At 36.6% G+C, this 23,942-nt stretch overlaps 1 protein-coding gene across 8 annotated transcripts in view; it reads left to right on the top strand.

Annotated features, from left to right (window-relative positions):
- pum2 (pumilio RNA-binding family member 2) overlaps positions 1-23,942 on the top strand; it is a 251,219-nt gene that overhangs the window by 212,119 nt on the left and 15,158 nt on the right. For 3 of the 8 annotated variants that reach the window (XM_081379044.1, XM_081379041.1, XM_081379048.1), the window contains 6 exons: positions 5,002-5,145; positions 5,304-5,603; positions 7,710-7,940; positions 8,303-8,570; positions 8,942-9,071; positions 19,373-19,507. In XM_081379044.1, coding sequence (XP_081235170.1) covers positions 5,002-5,145; positions 5,304-5,603; positions 7,710-7,940; positions 8,303-8,570; positions 8,942-9,071; positions 19,373-19,507 — 1,208 coding nt within the window. The remainder of the gene's footprint in view (positions 1-5,001; positions 5,146-5,303; positions 5,604-7,709; positions 7,941-8,302; positions 8,571-8,941; positions 9,072-19,372; positions 19,508-23,942) is intronic. The other 5 variants (XM_081379045.1, XM_081379042.1, XM_081379046.1 and 2 more) reach the window with 3 other exon arrangements.

The following is a 23,942-nucleotide window of genomic DNA, read 5'->3' as shown; positions in this document are numbered from 1 at the left end:
GTCACCAGCGGCTTGGATGTCAATCAGTTCACTTTGAATAGCCGCCTCGTCCAGCGGCATCACCTTCCTCGTGTTAGCGGAGAGGATACCTGGGCTGATAGTGAACGGGTCACGCACAATGACATCCCTGGAAATGGCAAAGTCATCAAATCTGGCAGAGTAATTTTCCCTCAGCTGTGTGATAAATGTCTTCATGTTCTCTGTGACTTTGCTGTGACCCACTGTCTTAAGTGTGCTAAAGTGTAGCAGCCTTCCCGACAACAAATCTTTGTGGAAAAGATCAAGTTTGTTTCCAAAGGCATCAAGTTTTTCCACCATATTCACCACGGGTTTTTCTTTCCCCTGTAGTTGTAGATCTAGTGCGTTCAAATGGGAAAATATGTCTGTTAAAAATGCAACGTTGCACATGTTTTCTGTGTCTTGCATGATGCGATCCCTGAGTTCAACGAAACGCTCCAGTGCTTTGCCCTTACTGAGCCAGCGCACGTCGTTGTGGAGTAAGAGGTTATCATGAGAGGCTTCAGATTCCTGCACAAATCCTGCACCTCCGTAAACTAATAGAAAATAACCAAAACAATCCTAGGTTCTTATTTAACACCGTGGATAGACTAACAAATAAACAAGCGTCACCTGAACAAAATATTCCGTTACAGTTTAGTAGTAATGATTTCATGAATTTTTTCACTGAGAAAATAGAAAACATCAGATCCACAATTGTAAACGTTCAATCTTCAATCGCGCCTTATAATTCAGCCTCGATTATCACCCCGCAAGAACAATTACAGTGCTTTACAACTATAGAACAAAAAGAGTTAAATAAACTTATCATTTCCTCTAAAACAACAACATGTTTATTAGATCCCATACCAACTAAACTATTGAAAGAAGTGTTACCTATAGTGGAAGAGCCTCTCCTCAATATTATTAACTCGTCTTTATCATTAGGTTATGTTCCAAGAACATTTAAACTGGCAGTTATAAAACCTCTCATTAAGAAACCACAATTAGACCCAAATAACCTAGCAAATTATAGACCCATTTCAAATCTTCCTTTTATGTCCAAAATATTAGAAAAAGTTGTGTCTGCCCAACTGGGCTCTTTCTTGCAAGAAAATGACAAGGATCCGCAAGGATCTGTGTTAGGCCCTCTATTATTCTCAATATATATGCTGCCACTTGGAAATATTATAAGGAAACATGGAATTAGTTTCCATTGTTATGCTGATGACACTCAACTATATATTTCATCACGGCCGGATGAAAACGCTAAATTATCCAAATTGACAGAGTGTGTTAAAGATATAAAAGATTGGATGACGCACAATTTTCTTTTATTAAATCCAGATAAGACAGAGGTAATACTTATCGGTTCAAAAAACCGCCCACAAAACCTCTTACAATACAACTTTAACATAGTAGGGTGTCCTGTTACTTTATCCTCTACAGTAAAAGACCTGGGTGTTGTATTAGATTGTAACTTGTCTTTTGAAAATCATATTTCATATGTTACAAAAACAGCCTTTTTTCACCTTAGAAATATTGCTAAGTTACGTAACATGCTATCAGTTTCTGATGCAGAAAAGTTAGTTCATGCATTCATGACCTCGAGACTAGATTACTGTAATGCTTTATTAGCTGGTTGTCCTGCATCCTCAATAAACAAGCTACAGTTAGTCCAAAATGCCGCCGCTAGAGTTCTTACTAGATCAAGAAAGTTTGACCATATAACACCAATTTTATCATCACTACATTGGTTACCTATAAAGTTCCGTATTAATTACAAGGTATTGCTACTGACTTATAAAGCCCTAAACGGCTTAGCTCCAGTTTATTTAACGGATCTTCTATCGTCCTATAATCCATCGCGCTCTTTAAGATCACTAAATTCGAGGCTTTTGGTTATACCTAGGATATCCAGATCCACCAAAGGAGGGAGAGCATTTTCACATTTAGCTCCAAAACTCTGGAATAGCCTTCCTGATACTGTTCGTTGCTCAGATTCGCTCTCCCAGTTTAAAACTAGATTAAAGACGCATCTCTTCAGCCAGGCATTCATATAATATTTTAATCTTACAGTTAAATCCGGTCTCTACTTCATAAACGCCAGAGGAGAACTGGCCCCCGACTGAGCCTGGGTTCTCCCAAGTTTTTTTTTTTTTTCTCCATTAGGTCACCTGATGGAGTTTTTCGGTTCCTTGCCACTGTTGCCTTTGGCTTGCTCAGTTGGGGATACTTAAATTGATTAATCGATTCAACAGTGCTATTGATCTGCATTACCAAACGTGGATGTTTTACACCAGAAACAAACACTGATGTACTATTTTATTCAATACTGTGAAGCTGCTTTGATACAATCTGTATTGTGAAAAGCGCTATATAAATAAAGTTGACTTGACTTGACTTGACAAATTTTCGCAATAAACGGTGCTGACGATCGCCACTTAATTTTGCGCACAGCACACTTTGGTGAATGAGACAGTGAAGTGCATTAATGCTGGGAGCGACAGCCTTAATTCTGCTCACTAGTCCCCTGTTTCTGCCAATCATGGCAGGAGCACCATCTGTGACAACCAGGTTGACTTTTTCAAATGACAGTCCATGCTTTTGAAATAGTTCCTCCAGCTTACCAAAGATAATAGCGCCAGTGGTCAGGCCCTCCAGTGGAATCAAGGCCAGCAGCTCCTTTTTGAAATCTTTGCCATCAAAATATCTGATGAAAACGCACATTTGGGAAATGTCTGTATTGTCGGTGGACTCATCAATAGCCAGCGATAGGTATCTGGCTTCTTTGATCTCATCAATTACAAGTCGCTGGACATCCTCTGCCAAAACATGGACACGGCGAACAGCAGTTTTAGCAGACACAGGTATATGCTTAACAGACGCAATTATCCTGTCCGTAGATTTGTCAGTGGCAAGTTCCTCCAGAACAGCCCCAATGCATTCCTTAAAAACCTCAGCATCGGTAAATGGCTTGTTATGCCTGGAGAGTACCCAGGCAGCCTGCAGAGACGCACTTGTTGCCCTCTCTTGCTCAGTTGAAGTTCAGTTAATAATTCTGCTGGCATGGGAGTACTGAGATTTCAAAGCAGCAACTTTTCTCTGACGGGCCTCTGACTGTTCAGGATAAGACTCCTTGAAGCTTGCATGCTTTGTGCTGTGGTGACGCCTCAGATTGTACTCTTTAGCGACAGTGACAGTTTTGTTGCAAAATGCAAGTGAGGCACACAGGTACAGCATTTCTAAAAGTAGGCACTATGAATACATACTTATCAGTCTATTCTTCATTAAAACTACGGTTCTCTGAATCAACTTTCCGCTTAAGGCTCTTTGAGAGTGCCTTTTTTCATTCAAATATATTCAGAAGGCCTTTCTTCTTCTAGTGTTCTCCACAAACTATGACCTGCATGTGACAGTGATGGACAGCTTGACAGCCTCACAAATATGATGCCTAAAATATCGCTATCGCCCCTGGTGGCTTGCTGCAGTACAGGTAATATGTACGGTGGCCGACAAGGGCAAACGGCAAAACGCTGCAAAAACGGGAATGTGCAAAACCAAAAACTTACAAACCCACAAAAAAAATGCCAAAGAAAAATGTTGCAAATACAAAAAACACACAAAACAACTCCAAAAGAGAAATGCTGCAAATGCTGCAAAACGGAAGTGCGCCAGGCCACTAGGGGGACCCGACCTGAGGGATGGACCAGTCCTGTGGGACCAGACCCGAAAGACATGAAGAAAAAGAAGAAAGTTGGCTAAGTTTTGGAGAGGAGAGTACAAATATACCATTTCCTTTTATGTCTTTTTTTAAACACTTGGCCTTAATATTTTATAATATTATAGAAGATAATAATAGTAAATAATATTATAATATTATAAAATGTAATATTATACACTGACAGAAGCTAAAAAATAACAGAAATTTGGAATGAGAATTAGTATATCACATAATAACACATTACTTAGGATACAATACTAATTTTATTTTATATTACGAGCATCTGGCCCTTACAGTGTCTGCAGAGAAAAATTCTGGCCCTTGGACAAATATAGTTGATGACCCCTGCCCTATAGGTATCATACTATCTGTAGCCGAATAAACAGAAGATTGAAATCTTTGATAAAACATGACTAATAAACATATGACTGCCTTATTCTGTGTAAGAAGCCATATCATCTTACAGAAGGATGCTCAATTGTCATTATGAAGTGAGTTTGGAGTAAAAGCATGTTATTGAATGTTTTCTTTAGGTGGACAAGAAGTTCATAAATTCTTCTCTTTGGAAAGATGTTTGACGTATGTTGCTTTTTCGAATGCATCTTATAAACGACTCAAACTCGCAGTGCTTTCAGATGGAGCAGCATTTACTACTGAACACAGAGCCGTACGTCACTGACAAGCTGTGCATAAAAAAAAAAAAATGCAGCCTTTGCGATTTCATAAACGCAAAAAGCCAAATCGGTTTATGCCCGATTTCATGTTGATTGCGATTAATCGTGCAGCCCTACCAGCCGTTACTGGCCAGAACGTCTGCTAATCATAATAAAAATATCAGAAATAAACCAGATTATCACAGTTTTAAATATATGTATTAAATCTGATTCTGAATCATTGAATGACTTTCAAAGATACTGTTTAACACTGTTTTTGGATACTATAAAAATGAAATAAAATGGAAATTCAAAACAAAATTCTCCATGACTTCTCTTATAAAATAGCATTTATTTTGTTGTAATTTCCAAGTATAGCTCGCTCTAAAATAGTTTAATTGTAAGCACAACAATTCATAAAGTGATCAGCTTTTTCCTCCCAAAACTTGAGCGAAAAAAAGTGAAGCTTTACCTTCATTAACATCCATTCACAAAAGCCAACCCATTCTCACTTCAAGGCATTTGATTATAATAAAATATCATGTCATGATGACAAAATTATATTTCTGCGCATTTCATGAACGATAATTGATTCAGACCCGATTTCAGTCTGTTATGTTTTAACAGCAGGTTACCAAGTTCTAGCACCGGCTGCTTACTATGATCAGACTGGAGCTCTGGTAATGGGTCCTGGAGCACGCACTGGCCTGGGTGGACCTGTCCGACTGGTCCAAACCCCTCTCCTTATCAACCCAGCAGCTGCACAAGCTGGTGAATATGCCTTTTTTACCTACTCTTTAAACAGACTATTTAAAATAATTCCTAAAAAGATTTTCAGTGTCTTTTTTTTCTACTGACCAGACTGATATTCTTTTTTATTGTATTACTTTCTTTTAATCTTCTTGTTGTTCTTTCTGTCCTCTGTCTAGCTGCCAATGCGTCAGGCTCTGGTAACAGCATGTCTGGTCCTGCTAACGGTCTGTACCGGTCCATGGGCTGCCAACAACCCCAGCAGCCTCAGCCTCAGCAGCAGCCGCCTCCCCCCTCCAGCGGTCTGCAGTCCAGCTCCTTCTATGGGTCTGGCTCAGTGGCGCCCAGCTCCCAGAGCAGCTCGCTGTTCTCCCATACAAGCGCGGCACCTCTACCTAGCACATCTCTGGGTTTCGGCAGCACTGGGGGATCTCTGGGTGTTGGGCTAGGCTCTGCCCTTGGTGCCTTTGGCTCCTCAGGTCTGTTTCACTATTTCGTTGTGTGCAGTAGTGATTAAGTTGCTGCCTGTGGAAAAAAAAGTCTCAAATCGACCCTTTATTAGGTTCTATTTTGATTTGGAATGCTGTTCAAATAGACATCCGCCTCTGTAGGCATTAGACCACGTGTCAAACTCAAGGCCCACCATCCAAAATCTCATTTCATGTGGCCTGTGAGATAGTTTCATTATACTGATTCCTTCATATTTCCACCTTATTTCATGTTGCCGGCAAGTTAATTTTTCAAATCAATCAGTTAGTAGTGCTTTGCTTGTGCACATTAACCCTTCACACGTATCACATCGGTGCAGTAAGATCATTCAGTTTGTAATGGTTAAATTCAAATCTTTTTTCGTGATCTGGCTGGCGACAGACTTTTTTCAGCACTTGTCATGTATCAGTATTTTCAATTTAATGTTTATTTTAGGTTTCAGATATTTAAATACATTCAAGTACTAGTAAAACATTTGTAGTTTGTTAAAATACACACTGATGTCTTTTGAAGTGACAATATAAAAAAAAAAACTAATTATATGCATTAAAATGCGTTTTTACTCATGTCAAACACACCTCATGTAGGTAACTATGTTTACTCTATTTTCCTAGTTGATTGGCCACTCACAGAAGTAAATGAATTTACGTTTTGTAAATCAAACAGGCTCTGACTGCATTGCTTTTACACAAACATGTTTGCTCACATAGCCTACTATATCTTATCAACTAGCATGATCATTAAAAAAGTTCATTCAAATCAATAAATCACAAAATACATTTACTTGCACATATGTGACCCTGGATCACAAAACCAGTCTTATATATATATATAAGGTATATTTGTGGCAATAGCCAACAAAACATTGTATGGGTCAAAATGATAGATTTTTCTTTTATGCCAAAAATCATTAAGATATTAAGTAAAGATCATGTTCCATGAAGATATTTTGTAAATTTCCCACCTTAAATATATAAAACATTTATTTTTGTGAATGGATGCAGCACTATCGCCAATAGGAATTGACAACTTTAAAGGTGATTTTCTCAATATTTAGATTTTTCTGTACCCTCAGATTCCAGATTTTCAAATAGTTGTATCTCGGCCAAATATTGTCCTATCCTAACAAACCATACACCAATGGAAAGATTATGTATTCAGCTTTCAGATGATGTATAAATCTCAATTTAAAAAAAATTACACATAAGACTGGTTTTGTGGTCCAGGGTCACATATATAAAAATTGCATTATCAAATTACACAATCTAGTTGGTTAAAAATATGAAATTTAAACTATTTTAAGAAAAAAAAAGTACATTTGCAATTTTAGCAAGGCCTGCAGTAAATAACTAATAAAATGATCTGCAGCACAAAATTAATGTTTGTTAAATAAATACATCCTCCCAAAATAACCAGAATTAAATGCTTTGGTGCTGTTGCAAAAAAATGTGTGTGTGTATATATATATATATATATATATATATATATATATAGAGAGAGAGAGAGAGAGAGAGAGAGAGAGAGAGAGAGAGAGAGAGAGAGAGAGAGAGAGAGAGAGAGAGAGAGAGAGAGAGAGAGAGATAGAGAGAGAGAGTGTGTATATATAGAGAGAGATAGAGATAGAGTGAAATTCTTTGGATGCATGTGGCCCAGTAAACTCTAGAAGATGTTAAGATGTTAAGGTCTATTTGAGGGTACACATAAGCTGATGTGGCCCGAGCTGAAAATAAGTTTGACACCCCTGCTTTTGATGAAGTTCCACTTCACTTCCGCGTTCTGTTCCGTACATACTAAGAAAATGTTTTGTGATGTTTTGTTTTCTAGAAAGATGTGCAATAATAGGTGGGTATAATTTATATCAGATTCGGGATAAAAGGGATGTGGATGGGCAAGCAATGTAATGCCAGATTAATGTAATGCTTACATTTGACAACAGTGTACTTGTCATCATTTCTCCCGACAAAGTCAGAGTAATATCAGTGTTTACATCTGCTGAATGTAAGCTCTTCCATATTCCAAGCTAGCTTGCTGCAATGGTGATGTCACATGCTTGTCTTGTTCTCTTCTTTGTCCTTCCCACTCTTGTACTCCTGCAGTGGCAAGTTCCACTAGCAGCAGCGCAACCCGTCGGGACTCCCTTTTGGCCAGCTCTGACCTGTATAAGCGTGGTGGTGGTAGCAGCCTGACTCCCATTGGCCAGTCTTTCTACAACAGCCTAGGATACTCCTCCTCCCCCAGCCCCATTGGACTAACACCTGGCCACTCACCTCTGACACCTCCACCCTCTCTGCCCTCCTCCCACGGGTCCTCATCCAGCCTCCATCTGGGTATGATCTCTTGGTTCTAACCGATTGATCCAAATTAGGGTTTGTTTCCAGGTTTGATTGGATTGCAAAACACTTTTCACACCAAGCAACCCAACCAAACTCAAATGGCCTCTGGTCCATTTCAAAAGCTTTGAAAAAATGCTCCCAGCCCTCTGACAGGTCTCTGAGCTTAGTATGGTTTGTTTTGCCCTTTATTACACCCCATTCTTTTAGTTTGGTGTATGAACAAACAAATATGTAATTTGATGTTCATGTCTTAATTTTTTTAATTGTGAATTTTTCGTCTTGAGTGAGCAACACAATCACTCCACAAGTGAAGAAAAAACTCAATCCTGTTTTCCTCTCTCTCCTGCTTTTCACAGGTGGTCTGCCCAATGGTAGTGGCCGTTATATTTCTGCTGCTCCGGGAGCAGAAGCCAAATACAGGAGCTCGGGCAGTACCTCCAGTCTTTTCAGCTCTAGCAGTCAGCTCTTTCCCCCGCCACGAGCCCGCTACAGCCGCTCAGATGTCATGCCTTCAGGACGCAGCCGCTTACTCGAGGACTTCAGGAATAACCGCTTTCCCAACCTGCAACTACGAGACCTGCCTGGACACATGGTGGAGTTCTCACAAGACCAGCATGGATCCAGGTTCCCACTCCTCCTCTTTTAAAAAAAAAAAATAGTTTTTCAGTAATGTTTTAGTAAATGCATTAGTGCTAGTAAATGCTATTACTAACTAGTGCATGTGTATGTTGGTCTTGCACAAATCACCATGTCTGACATCTGTTTCTATATCTACGTGTTAAATGTATTGTCAGCATTTCTCATAATACCAGATAAAAATGATTTTTTTTACACTGACACAGCTTTTGACACTATATTTTTTGATCATACATGTCTTTAAACAATGCAAAAAAAAAAAAAAACATTTGCATGCTACTATAATACATCCTTTTTTAACGTTGTTTTTTTGTCACGCGTCTCTGTGCTTAATGTAAAATATTTTTCTCAATGTCCAGGTTTATTCAGCAGAAGTTGGAGCGTGCAACTCCTGCAGAGAGGCAAATGGTGTTTGGGGAGATCTTACAGGCTGCTTACCAACTCATGACTGATGTCTTTGGGAACTACGTTATACAGAAATTCTTTGAGGTAATTAAATGAAAAATGTTTTGCTCAGAAATTGACCAAAATAGTTATATTTATATTTAAGGGCTGTCTATAAATAAAAAATGTAATCGTGATTAATTGCATACTTATCTTGAAATTAAGCATACATCATTTATCTTTTTTAACACGTTTATTTCGTCATCATTTGCTATGTCTATTTCTATATAAAAAAAGTAAAATATCAGATTAACCCTCTGAGGTCGGCAAACGCGCCCGCGCGTTTTGCTGGATTTTCTTCACATTGTAGCACAATAAACTTGCATTTCTCCGTCATTTATGGTCATACAGAAAAAAGAAATATAAAAAAAGAATCTGTGATATTTCTACTTTTGTATGTGTCCACTTACAATCAAATCAAAATATTGTGCTTTTGTAAAATAAAGAAAATAAACAGGGTGTGCGTTCTGCCTCTCCGTCGCGGTGAACTTTTTTTTCTTGAGCACGTCTATAAACTGAAACAAAACTCAGCGAATACTTGTCACACATTTATGAGCCATATACCTTTATAAACATTTAATTGTGTACTTTTAAATGATCGGATTCAAACTGAAAACAAATATTCTCTGTTCAAGTAATTTGTATAAAACCAACAAGATGTCCAGCTTCTCAAACGCTTCCTAATTACTTTTAATTTGAACACGCCCACTCGCGCAAAAGATATTCACATGCAAATCTCCACATGGGCGAACGCGCTCGTTACCTCAAAAACAAAACACCAAAACACTTCACAAGTCTCTGCTTTTCGTCGAGGTTGAAAGGCGCACCATGAGCTTACATTGGATTTAGGATTGGATTTACCTCAGAAGAAGAAGAATGCGATTTGAAGACAAGAAAGATACAGGTAAGAAATTCTTACATATTAGTTTGTTATTGTTGCATAAATTTCACATTGCAGTTGAACTGTTGCTAGATATATGGTGAATATTATAATATTTAGACCCGTGTTTACTGTTACTGTGTTTGTGGATATCTGCTCAAACGTAGATATGTATATGGTAACCATAATGTTTTATATTTGAGCGCGATCGCGTTTGAATGTATCATATTTGATACATTCGAAAAGCAAAACGCACCAAACGGCTTCATGTTTTTACTATTATCTCATTTCATATCATCATAACGAATGGAAACATTTGAAGTAACATGATAATCAATATATTTTTCTCTAGCTTAGTTGTTACTGAAATATTTTAGAAGATTTATAGGCTGCTATGGTTATTGTTATTATTATTTTATGCAGCACTGCGCATAGCCTATGCCTACAAGGCACAACAAACCTGGTGTTCATTATATTATTGTTGGAAACATTTGTGTGTGTGTGTGTGTGTGTGTGTGTGTGTGTGTGTGTGTATTCTGTGAATTTTAAAAAGCAATTTTAACCAGAAAAATCTAAAATGTATTCCCAAAATCGTGCAGGCCTTTCTCTTGATATCAGTATGTCACTTTTTTTTTTTTTTCAGGGCCCAGATGCCACTGAGTCTTGCTGATTTCAACATTCACACAAGTCTCTGTACATGAACCTGGTAAAGTGAAAATCAAACACCTTGGAAATGAAAGGTATGTACAATGTTTTTAGGAATGGCACAAAGGTCTCTGTCTTTGGATCATTGGTTATCTTTGAATTGTGTTGTGTTGTAAATAAATCAGACAATCTAAAAGAAATTCTTTTTTAAATCTCCTCATTCTTTGTGAACGGTTGCTCAGAATGATAGGGGCCTGATAGCTCCTAATAGGGCAGTTAGAGGAGGGTCTTTGTCTTACTCAGGTGAGAAAAGTCATATTAAAAGTCTTACTCATATTAATGAGCTCCCGCATAAAGCTTTGTGGCACAAAACACGTCGTAAATTTTTAAATCAATATATTGTCTTATCTGAATGAGCAGTCAGGGTGATTTTCACATCGTTTTAGAGCAAATATTCTAGGCTACGTCATACAATTTTAAAAAGTCTTGTGAAGAAATAATCAGTATGGGTTTCATGACCTTATTTCAGTGAGAATTTTTTTTTGTATTTTCACAAACCACGCATAAATGTCATTATCTCAAAACTACAAACTTTTACACACATGCTGCTGATATATTATTGTAGCAGAGTTTGTGCTGAATACAGTGTAATTAGACTTTAGCCATGAAAATGTCACAAGTAACAGAAATAAGCACAAATGTCAGAGCATGTCAAACACCTCCAGGGCCCAGAAAACAGCTCAGACCTCAGAGGGTTAAAGGATGGTTCTCACAAAACTGTGTTTTATGCAAGTCTTTCCAAAAAAGGACACTTGGAAACTCCAAAAGGACACCAAATAACCAACTGAAATAAAATATCCCTATAATCCATTTATGCACACCAAAGCACACATGAAAAAAATTACATTATTTTTAAAATTACATAACAAAATTTTTCAGAATTTAGTTAATAGTATGTGTACAGTGCAACAGCAAAGAGTTTGTTTGCAGGCCCACACTGGCCATCGGGAGCACCGGGAGATTTCCCGGTGGCCTGCCGACTAATTTGGCCTGCTGCCAGCCAGCGTTTTTATTTTTTTTTTTTTATATTATTAAAAATGTTTTATACTACTACCTTTACCAGTGTCCAGTGATCATTTTCGAATTCGTCATTCAATAAAATTATTATTATAAAATGAAATCATGAATCTGTTAGTCTTGCTACGATTCGACTTTAAGCCTCAGCCAAACGGTTAAACAGAAAATGCGAGCATCACCCGATGATGGAGAGAAAACGGCCAGGTGGAGCAGAGAGGGAAAGGAAACCGAAAAAGAAAGCACTCCAAGAACAAGCAGCAAAATGTTGCAAAATGAATGACCTGTTCAGGGCTTCAAGTGCAGGTCAGTTTCATCTGTAAATACTGTACTTTTTTCTTCGTTAACTTAGTATTGAAATGCTAGCAAATGTAAGCGGTAGCGCCCCTATTACTATCGTCACTCAAAATACTGAATGCTAAAGGAGATTAATATTATTTAATGTAAAGTTACATTAATAATTTAGCAGACAAATATTAACATGTATGTGCTACTGGGAGCAGGGAGACAGGAGTGATAGTGCAGACATCAATAAAAAATAATGTAATAACATTTTATTAGACAATTTAGAAAATTATGTCTGCCCATTTGTGAGGTTTAAAAGTTTTTCCTTTTTTTTTTTTTTTTTTTTTTTTATCAAATGAAGGTGGAGACAGTCAACCTAGCACTAGCTGTGGTGCAATGATCACACATTCAGCCAGGGAGTGAGATGACATGTAGAAGCAAAATAATATTATTATTTTTTTTAACATGTTGTATGAAATATAGTGTTGCTAAATGTTGGATATTTAAGTAATTTTAAGATGAAAACAACTTTTTGTCGTAAATATAATACTTTGATTTTTTTGCTAAAATAAATGTAGATTCTGGGCAAACAAATTATAATAAGGTGGTTGTTTTGCACAAAGGTGGAGACAGTTCTGTTTGTAACATGAGGCCAGAACAAGTGACAGGTGAAGAAGTGACAGGTGAAGAAGAGACATGTACAAGAAAAATACGCACACTTTATACATGCATACATATATACATATACATACAACACTAGTACTACACTTTAATTAGTGTATGAGGCTGATGATACTGTTGGAAGGGAGAGACAGAGATATTAGGGTAAATAAAGAGAAGGAAACGGGAAGTGAGGATACTGTTCAAGAGAAAGCCTTTAATTATTTTACACGGCCCCAGCATAAGAATTTAGACCAATAAATGTAATTTAGGAAAAAATAGGGTTGTCCGTGTTTCTAAATTTTATTTGGGTCCATGGGATGGCCTGGATGGGTGTGGGATTTCCCGGCCTGAAATTGTGTCCCAGTCCGGCCCTGTTTGTTTGGAAGAGTTTTTTTTTAGAGCTTGTTTACATTAGACATCAAGTTCCGATACTGAACATATGATTCCTTGACCTGACTGTATTATCTGCCTACACAGATCCATTCAGAATTACTAAACACAGCAACATACACATGACAGATAAAAACATTATCCTGAATGTGTGTGGAAACATGAATGTACTGAAATGTGTTATGTTGCGGGTCAATTTGACCCGTTTAGATTTTCTAGTTGTTGGAAATACTGGTTAACCTATGTTTTTTTTTCTTGATATTTTGTGACTTTTTCTCATTTATCATCATGAACATGCATGCAAAGTTTCAACATGCTGGTGTTTTTTGACATATACAAACAAAAGTACTGTTCCTTTCGTGATGTTCGCGGGTCAATTTGACCCGCATATTTTAACGCTCTAAGGCAACTGTACGGAACCAAAATAATAACATTTCTTGGTTATATTTTGTTATTTTATTTTTGATCATGAACATGCATGCAAATTTTCAACATACTGGTGTGTTTTTTTTTTTGACAAATACAAACAAAATTACTATTACGTTTGTGATGTCCATCATAGGCAGCTATTCAAAAGCAACTGTACAGACACAAAATAAAAACATTTATTTTATGTATGTCAGGGCATCAACTCCAGTTCTAAAGTGTAAGTGTATCTAAAAGTGCTCTAACCCAAACCAAACACACTTGAAAAAGCTAAATCATGGTGTTCAGAATTAATTGCAAATTACAAATGAAAATTTTTGACAGACACAGATAGTAAAATAAGCTCTCATTTATATATTCAAGCTATCTGAAATATCTTGAGACTTCGACATAGACAGCAGGAAAAATTAGCTCAGATTAATTAATTAATTGTTCAGTTATGATGTTCTAAGCAAAAAAAAAAAAAAAAAAAAGTAAAAAAAATGTATATGCAAATATATATAAATATAACGTATATTCAAATTTTAAATAGTTTTAAAAAATGGTTAAAAAACATTTTCATTAAATCATATCTTCAGATATATATTTTTTGGAATATTTGACAAATGCTGATATTAAAAGTTTACAGTTTGAAACTGAATCTTTGTTGTTTTTCATAGTGTGATTTTTGAGGAATTGTATTGAATCCAATGCGGGTCAATTTGACCCGGACCATAAGGGGAGTGCACAGAATTCCAACATAACACGAGGGTTAAATACAATGTGCGTCGAGAGCGCACATTGTGTTCAAAATAATAGCAGTGTGTTTAAAAAAATCCTAATAATAACTTTGATTTCAATACACAGAAAAATGTATCAAATTTATTACTTTATAGAAAGTGAAGAAAAGGGAATATTAGGCTGTTCAAAAAAATAGCAGTGTCTGCATTTTTCTTTACAAAGTCAAACATTTACTGTATAAACTGAAAAATGCTTGAAGATGTAGCTTTCTTGTGAATCACTGAACTATTATTTAGTTGTATAACCATGGTTTCTGAGAACTGCTTCACATCTGTGTTGCATGGAGTCGACCAACTTCTGGCACCTGTGAACAGGTATTCCAGCCCAGGACGATCGCACTACAGACCACAGTTCCTCTGCATTTCTTGGTTTTGCCTCAAAAACAGCATTTTTGATGTCACCCCACAGGTTTTCTATTGGATTAAGGTCCGGGGATTGGGCTGGCCACTCCATAACGTTAATCTTGTTGGTCTGGAACCAAGTTGCTGCCCGCTTACTGGTGTGTTTCGGGTCGTTGTCTTGTTGAAACACCCATTTCAAGGGCATTTCCTCTTCGGCATAAGGCACCATGACCTCTTTAAGTATTTTGATGTACTCAAACTGATCCATGATCCGTGGTATACGATAAATAGGCCCAACACCATGGTATGAGAAACATCCCCATATCATGATGCTTGTGCCACCATGCTTCAATCTTCACAGTGTACTGTGGCTTGAATTCAGTGTTTGGGGGTCGTCTGACAAAACTGTCTGCGGACAATCTTACTTTCATCAGTCCACAAAATATTGCGCCATTTCTCTTTAGGCCAGTCAATGTGTTCTTTGGCAAATTGTATCCTCTTTAGCATATGTCTTTTTTTCAACAATGGGACGCTGCGGGGGCTTCTTGCCGATAGCTTGGCTTCACATAGGCGTGGTTTGGTTGCCATTTTAAAGCATTTGATATCATTTTAGCTGAGCAGCCTATAATTTTCTGCACTTCTTTATAAGTTTTCCCCTCTCCAATCAACTTTTTAATCAAAGTATTCTGTTCTTCTGAACAATGTTTGGAACGCCCCATTTTATTCAGATCTTCAGAGAGAAATGCACTATAACCACCATGTACAATCCAGTACTGCCTTCGTCCTTAAATAAGGGCCACTTATTGGCACTAGTTTTTTCACAGAATGATTAACCTCCACCTGGAGTTCAAATTGAACTCCACACTGCTATTATTTTGAACACACCACTTTCAATGAATGATTCAGTTATACAGAATTAGCAGCATACATGTCATGACTGTTGGGTCTGTTGTTTTTCTATTACTCTACTACACCTACTAGTAAATTATTTGCCATGTAGAAATATAATTTCTACCAAAAATAGTGATTGATCTGGTTAGTGATGTTGGACTGCTATTATTTTGAACACAACTGTACATGGTTTGTTTGCACATCTATAATAACCGGCTCGTGTGCTCACTGCTTACTGTACGACTCCTATCCGTCATTGCGATCGTCTTTTCCTTTATTACAATTCGCATTCATCAAAACTTTACTTGCAAGAAGCTGGTTTGCTTTATCCAGCCGAGAAACGTAGTTTGCTTAAAATCTGGCCAGCTGTGGATGTTTTGATGTTCCGTTCAGTCTGTATTTAATGACAGAATTCGGGATGCTTTCATTGCAATGTATTCTTAGCTACAATCATACTATATTGAACCGTACCTTTGGATTGAGAGACTTCAGTGAGTCTGACTAACTAAGAATTGCTATCACTGGTTCAAAAAAAAAGCAGAGCAGAAAGAGAAGAGTGAGTGGCATTTTGCTCTCAAAATGGTAGCCAGGAAGGGGTTTCTGCTTGAACGATACTATGCTTAAGGCCAGAATCTGCGGATGGTGTCTTAAGGCTATTGCCAAAGGTTCTATGACAATGGCAAACAGCAGGGGTGAAAGTGGACATCCTTATTGCATGCTCCTATGCCAGGGTTCCTGCGGATCCTTAAAAAGTCTTAAAGTCTTAAATTAGATTTTTAATATTTAAGGCCATACAAAGTCTCATTTTTAGGTCTTAAATTTTAGATTACACTTTGACTTAGTTTTCATTTGGAAAGCATTTAGATCCGTCTATCAAATTAGCGTGTATTATTTTTTTATTATTCTATCTTTGTGGATTTGCTTGTTCACGTGACAATTTGCGCTGCAGCATATTACGCCTGTCTCCTGCATGCGAAAATGAGTAAATGTCAGGTTAATTGTAAGTTCATTCTTTATTTGCTTAGGAGTGTGCAATATTGTCTATGAACTATAATGATATCAGGCTTGTGCAAAATTCAGAATTTCAGAATTGGCCTCCATTCAATTCATGAATTGGAATTTGAATTGAATTTACTCCGCCCCACAGGACGTTGAATTGAATTTGAATTGGAATGACAGGAAGTGAAATTAAATTCATGGCAATTCAAAGAAATTCCACACAGTCACACAACAGAAATAATGTGTTGAGTCTCGCATGCATTCAGTGTTAGGAAGGTTACTTTGGAAATTGTATTGCTTACTGTTATTAGTTACCCATTATAAATGTGGTTTGGATTACTTTATTTGGATAACTTTATCAATGCAAAGCAATTTCGTTTTAAGTTGATTAGTAACTAATTGAATTAAACATTTTACCTCAGTAATACAACTAAATACAATTACATTAATTTTGTAATTTAATAACAGAAATTTCATTTCATGTAACTATTTACTCCTCAACCCTGCATACATTTTGTTCTAAAATAGATATTGATCAAATTCTTGAAATAAATTACCCCCTCAATGTTGTTTAATTAGTTTTGTTTTTAACATTGCTTTTAACATTCATTGCTGGGGGAAAACATATCCTTTTAATGTAATCTGTACAAGTAGTTCAAACTAATATTATTTATAATGCAATCATATCTGACATATACTGTAAAGTATTGTAAGTATTGTATTTATTTATTTGTAATATAAGTATTGTATATTATAAAGTATATTCATTGTTAAACACTTCACTTAAAATATGTATATGAATTTCTTTGAATTTTTATTGAATTGCAATTCTGCTTCCTTTAATTCAAATTTGAATTGTAATTCTAAATCCTGTTTTTGACATCAATTCAAATTCAAGAATTGAATTGGAATTAAGGAGTCATTCTCAATTAAATTCTGAATTGTGCACAAGCCTGAATGTGAATGATATTGTAAACATTGTTTCAATTATGTATGAGGCACTGCTGACATCGCATTTGTCTCTCGTGCTTTCACTGCGTGATGTGTCAGTGCAGTTATAGGTAGGCCTATGTCCCCATGAGTTTTTGTCTTATATTTATCATATTATGTTGTTATATTAGAATATCACATGAGCAAGAGTGCCGTTTTCCTGTGCACAATTGCAAATGTGCTATTTATTTTATACAACAGTTAAGTTAACAATAAAGTTAACATTGTGAATTACACAATATTGTCAATTGACAAGTACCCTTTAATTAAAACGTTAAAATTATAAATCATTTCATATTTAAATATTGAATAGCTTTATTTATGCAATTGTAAATGCCAGTTCTGATGCCGCTTCTGTCAACTCTGCACTGCAAGGATGGATTTTAATTTAATTATTCAATTTGACACTGGTACTGTGTTATTCTAATAGAATTTAATTTGAATGTTAGAATTTGACATAAAAGGTGATGCATACCTCTACGTTTAGAAAAAAAATTCCATATATAGGTGAAAATGCACCTGGAAATCAATTCAAGGAGGCAAAAAGAACCCCTTAATAAAAATGTTCATTTCTGTCACTGCTGTGAACTGACCACTGCATATAATATGAAAAATATGAATATCTTCGTGAGTCTGCTGTCAACAACAGGCCTAAACCAGCCATGGTACCAGTACAAAAACACAATCAGTAAAATCTTATCTAATTATTATCAACAAAACTTTGAAAATATCGTAAAATATAATTCCATTCAACTTTTTCAAAGCCATTTCTGTACCTAAAGTGATAATTGCTAATTCAGAGTATGATTTTTTGCAGTTGCGATTTAGAAAATGTCTTTTTTTTTTTTTTTTTTTACGGCATTAAAAAATCTTTTGGGGACAATGTCGACTTGGTTGGGGTCAAAAATAGTTAACACATTTGTTTTATCTAGCTGCCAAAATTTTAGTAAACACTTAAATCTGTGTTAAGAGCAATTGGATGAAAAGAACACTGTGTTGTGTTGGTTTCATTTTTCTGCTTAGAAGATAACTAAGCCTTTAAACCTTCTTTGTAAAAGCTTTACGAGGCATAGGGTGTTTCCATATATAGTTCATTTTAAAAGAACCAAACCCAGGTCACTTAAAGTAAATCAGAAAGGGAAGCAGCCTCAGTCCTTTTGGTGTTCTCAATATAGTGGACTCAAAAGAGAACCTGTTTTTTTGTTGTTGTTTTGTTTCTTTGGTCCTCTTCAGCATTGAAGTGATTTCAGACCCTTTCTTGTTCACATTACAACCTCAAAGTACTCCGATCCCAGCTTTTTGTGCATTTTGCATGTCCACACTTCCACATTAAACAACATCTGCAAGACAAGTGCTTGCACCCAAAATTTGATTCAGGTTGTCGTAGAAGGGACCGGAATCCCTAATTCCTGCGGACTCCCCACTTCCACGCATTTTGTCACGGGTGCTCATGTACTTCTGTCAAAAAAATGACAGATTTTTTCATTTTTATTTTTTTTACTTTTACGTGGCTTTGTAAAACTGTTCTGTTATAGCCGCATTTAGGGTTATAGGATTAAACGATTTTTAACGATTTTTTTTTTTTTCAGGAAAATCACTATTCATGATTTTATCATGTTTTTTCTATTTTGCAAGTGACTGTGCAGTGCAGCCAAAATAATTTCCATATTTTAAAAACGTAGCATTACAAGTGAACAAAATATAATATAAAAAATAAAAACAGACCATGTAGGCCATAGTGGGTAAATATAAAAATATTTTTTCAATTATTTTATCTTTGTCTTATTAAAAATAAGAAAAAAACGCCAACCCCAATTACTGTTGACAGCCCTAATATATAATCTCAATCTAAAAAAAACAAAACAATCGTTATTATGCTTCTGAAACTGTAAATTAAGTACTGTGAATGAAATCTAAATTTAACGCGTGTTATTATTCTGTCTTTGAAAGTAACGGCTTTCTTGTTTTTTTTTCTGCTGCAGTTCGGAAGTGCAGATCAGAAACTGGCTCTGGCGACTCGTATCCGTGGCCATGTGTTGCCGCTGGCTCTGCAGATGTATGGTTGTCGTGTGATCCAGAAAGCTCTGGAATCCATCTCCTCCGACCAGCAGGTAATTGTAAGTTGCCTTTTGTTTACTTTACACTTTACACATTGTTCATTCAAAAAAGTCGACAATTGTTTATTAATAAGAGTTTCAAAAACCTTTGACAGAATGCAAAGTTTAGAAATCTGCCATTTTTGTGAGATCTCCTCCTTTTAACAATGGCCCAGATCTTTGGAATTTCGTTTAAACAAAGTAAAAGAATAAAAATATGTCAAAGGAGCAGCTATAAAATCTGCAGCTAATTTTAAGAATAAACATTCTAATTGATCAGGGCCAGCTGACTTACTGTATTGTTTCGAATATAAGACAATGTTTTGTTTTGGAAATACGTCTGAAAAAATGGGTTCGTCTTATTTTCGGGGTCTAGACTTTTACATGTCAATAATGCACCCACAACAATACGGAGTGCCAAATACGTGTAAAGCGAGTGTTCCCCCCCAGGACTGATAAACGCAGCCGAGTCAAACAACTCTCATTAGAGCCCAAAAAGACAGTCTTAAAAATGCTAACAGTCAAAGAAAAGCTTACCATGGTCCTAAAAGCAGCCACTTCAAAGAAATTGACAGGCAAGTGTGTCAGTACATAGCCGAAAAAAGAAAGGAGGGGCTGCCGCTGCTCATAACCAGAGCCGTCGGAGCTGAAGGCACTGGAAATCGCCAAACAGCTGAACTTACCCACCATCAAGGCCCATCATTTCTAATTTCGGCCACGTACTGACGCACTTAACTGTCAATATCCTTTAAGCGATGGCTTTGATACGGCGTAATGGATTAGCACTTGCCCTCTGACTTCTTATATTCAGGGCTGTCTTATATTCGGAACAATACGGTATTTACATCCAATAATTTAAGAGCCTTTTTGAACCTGATAAATAGTAATATAAATGTTTAAAACTAAAATTAAGATAAAATAAATAAATAAATATTTATTTCAATTATTTTATCACTGTGTATATATATATATATATATATATAGTGAGGAAAATAAGTATTTGAACACCCTGCTATTTTGCAAGTTCTTCCACTTAGAAATCATGGAGGGGTCTGAAATTGTCATCGTAGGTGCATGTCCACTGTGAGAGACATAATCTAAAAAAAAAAATCCAGAAATCACAATGTATGATTTTTTTTTAACTATTTATTTGTATGATACAGCTGCAAATAAGTATTTGAACACCTGAGAAAATCAATGTTAACCCTCTGGGGTCTACGGTGTTTTTGGGGTCCTTGAGATGTTCTGACATGCCCTGACATTTGTGCTTTTTTCAGTTGCTTATAAACATATTAATGGCAAAAAAAATTACACACTATTTAGCACAAACAGGGCTACCATAATATGTGAGCAACAAGAATGTACATGTCTGCATTTTTGAGAGAATAATGTTTATGCGTGGTTATTGAAAAAACTAAAAACTAAAGTTTCTGAAATAAGGCCATAAAACACATTCTAAATTTGTGCCAATAAGACTTTTGTCTAATGGATGTCATCACCTAGTGTTTTTTCTTCAAAATGATGTGAAAATCACCCTGCCTTATCATTCACATAACACAATACATTGATTTGAATTTTGCAAAGCACTTTCTGTTTGGAAAGGCAATATGCGGAGTGGGCGTCAACGATCATGCATATTTAGTGGTTCACATCTGAAGAGACAATGGGGCCCGCATACTTAATTAGCCATTCATTCAGGTGAGTCACTGAGCCACAAGAATGCAAGAGCAACAGTTGGAAGCATCTCAATTCTTTTTTATTTTTCCACATATTGTGCTTGCAATTTGGCCTATAATATCCAAGGAAAACATGTCTAGTAATTGTGCAGTTAATTCTCATACTGTATTTTCAGTTTTGGAATATTTATCCTCTCCCCAAATTTGTCACTAATAAAACACAATAAAAATTATTTAAAGAAAATGCTTATATTTACCTTTTAATAGTTTTTTTACATCTACCTTGTAAATATATATATTTTATTAAAAAAGGTTACAATTACAACAACAATTCAAGTGTAACCTTTCTTTGTAAAAACTAAAGTATACATTTTATCATACATATTTCAAAGTTAAGGATTTGATTGATTATTTGATTACTTTATTTTTGACAAAACATACTATATTTAACATGAGCAAATATTGGCAAACAAAAGCTTATTTGAGGTGACAGATATTTTACAGTAAAAATGTATAATCTATCCAAAACTAATCAACAAAATGTTGTCTTTCATATGTCTGTAACATAGGTCTTTCATTTTTATTATAAGAAATATAAATGTTAATTTGCAGTTTAATACGTTGCTTATACAAATACATTTTATTTCAACATATTTCAGTCGATTTTTACTCAGTATAGCAATACAGTTTGCTAAAACCGAAACATTCATTCACAAACAGAAACGCCTGACTGTAACGTTGTTTTTATGAAATATTAGGGCATATTGTTAATTTTCAGTTTAATACGTTGCTTATACAAATAGCCTACATTTTATTTCAACATATTTCTGTCGATTTTTACTCATCTCAGTATAGCAATACAGTTTGCTAAAACATCATCATTCATTCACACACGCGATTTAAATTTAAACTGTCTTTGCCAGCTGTGGTAAACAGCGCGCATCTCTGCCGTTCATTCATTCATAAACAGAAACCCACGTGAAGAAATTCGTGAAGGAAAAAAACTTACTAGTATTCCTCAGCTAGCTCCTCGATATACCCGCACTTCTGAGGGATATTTTCCATTATTATTATTCCTCACAGCGCTGCAAGACGGTGTAAACAAGTAATGATCTGAATAAACTTGTGTGTTTTCTCGAGCTGATGTTTTGTTCACAGAATTGCGTGGATTGCCTCAGCCATTTGCGTTTGAATAGCGCACGCTCTCCGTGGGCGGAGTCACATTACATCTGAATCAGCTGTAATTAGGTTGACTGGAATCGCTCTCTTTTAATACAGATTTCACAAGATGAGAATATTTGTTTTTTATATAAATTACTTCATTTAAAAGAAGAGAATTCAAGCTTCATGCCTGTGTGTCTGTTTGACTGAGTATTCGCTGAGCTACAGTTCATTTTCGGACGCGTTTCAGAATGGACTTTACTGGCAGAGAGAAGGCAGAACTCGCTTCGTGTTTATTTTTCTTTATTTGGCAAAAAGTACAACACTTTGTTTTTATTGTGAGTATACACAACAATAATACACATTTAACAGAATCGATTGATGTATGAAACTCCTATGGAAAATCAAAGTCAACAGAGTATTTATGAGTTTCTTTTACACTGATAAAAAAAAAGCGAGCTGGTATCGCCGGCGATACCGTCGACCTCAGGGGGTTAATATTTGGTACAGTAGCCTTTGTTTGCAATTACAGAGGTCAAACGTTTCCTGTAGTTTTTCACCAGGTTTGCACACACTGCAGGAGGGATTTTGGCCCACTCCTCCACACAGATCTTCTCTAGATCAGTCAGGTTTCTGGGCTGTCGCTGAGAAACACGGAGTTTGAGCTCCCTCCAAAGATTCTCTATTGGGTTTAGGTCTGGAGACTGGCTAGGCCACGCCAGAACCTTGATATGCTTCTTACAGAGCCACTCCTTGGTTACCCTGGCTGTGTGCTTCGGGTCATTGTCATGTTGGAAGACCCAGCCTCGACCCATCTTCAGTGCTCTAACTGAGGGAAGGAGGTTGTTCCCCAAAATCTCGCAATACATGGCCCCGGTCATCCTCTCCTTAATACAGTGCAGTCGCCCTGTCCCATGTGTAGAAAAACACCCCCAAAGCATGATGCTACCACCCCCATGCTTCACAGTAGGGATGGTGTTCTTGGGATGGTACTCATCATTCTTCTTCCTCCAAACACGTTTAGTGGAATTATGACCAAAAAGTTCTATTTTGGTCTCATCTAACCACATGACTTTCTCCCATGACTCCTCTGGATCATCCAAATGGTCATTGGCAAACTTAAGACGGGCCTTGACATGTGCTGGTTTAAGCAGGGGAACCTTCCGTGCCATGCATGATTTCAAACCATGACGTCTTAGTGTATTACCAACAGTAACCTTGAAAACGGTGGTCCCAGCTCTTTTCAGGTCATTGACCAGCTCCTCCCGTGTAGTTCTGGGCTGATTTCTCACCTTTCTTAGGATCATTGAGACCCCACGAGGTGAGATCTTGCATGGAGCCCCAGTCCGAGGGAGATTGACAGTCATGTTTAGCTTCTTCCATTTTCTAATGATTGCTCCAACAGTGGACCTTTTTTCACCAAGCTGCAATTTCCCCGTAGCCCTTTCCAGCCTTGTGGAGGTGTACAATTTTGCCTCTAGTGTCTTTGGACAGCTCTTTGATCTTGGCCATGTTAGTAGTTGGATTCTTACTGATTGTATGGGGTGGACAGGTGTCTTTATGCAGCTAACGACCTCAAACAGGTGCATCTAATTTAGGACAATAAATGGAGTGCAGGT

Source organism: Scardinius erythrophthalmus, assembly GCF_964197995.2.
Source record: "Scardinius erythrophthalmus genome assembly, chromosome: 11".
Lineage (NCBI taxonomy): Eukaryota > Metazoa > Chordata > Actinopteri > Cypriniformes > Leuciscidae > Scardinius > Scardinius erythrophthalmus.
Note: the sequence above shows the minus strand (reverse complement) of the source record. Positions and strands in the feature narration are given on the sequence as shown.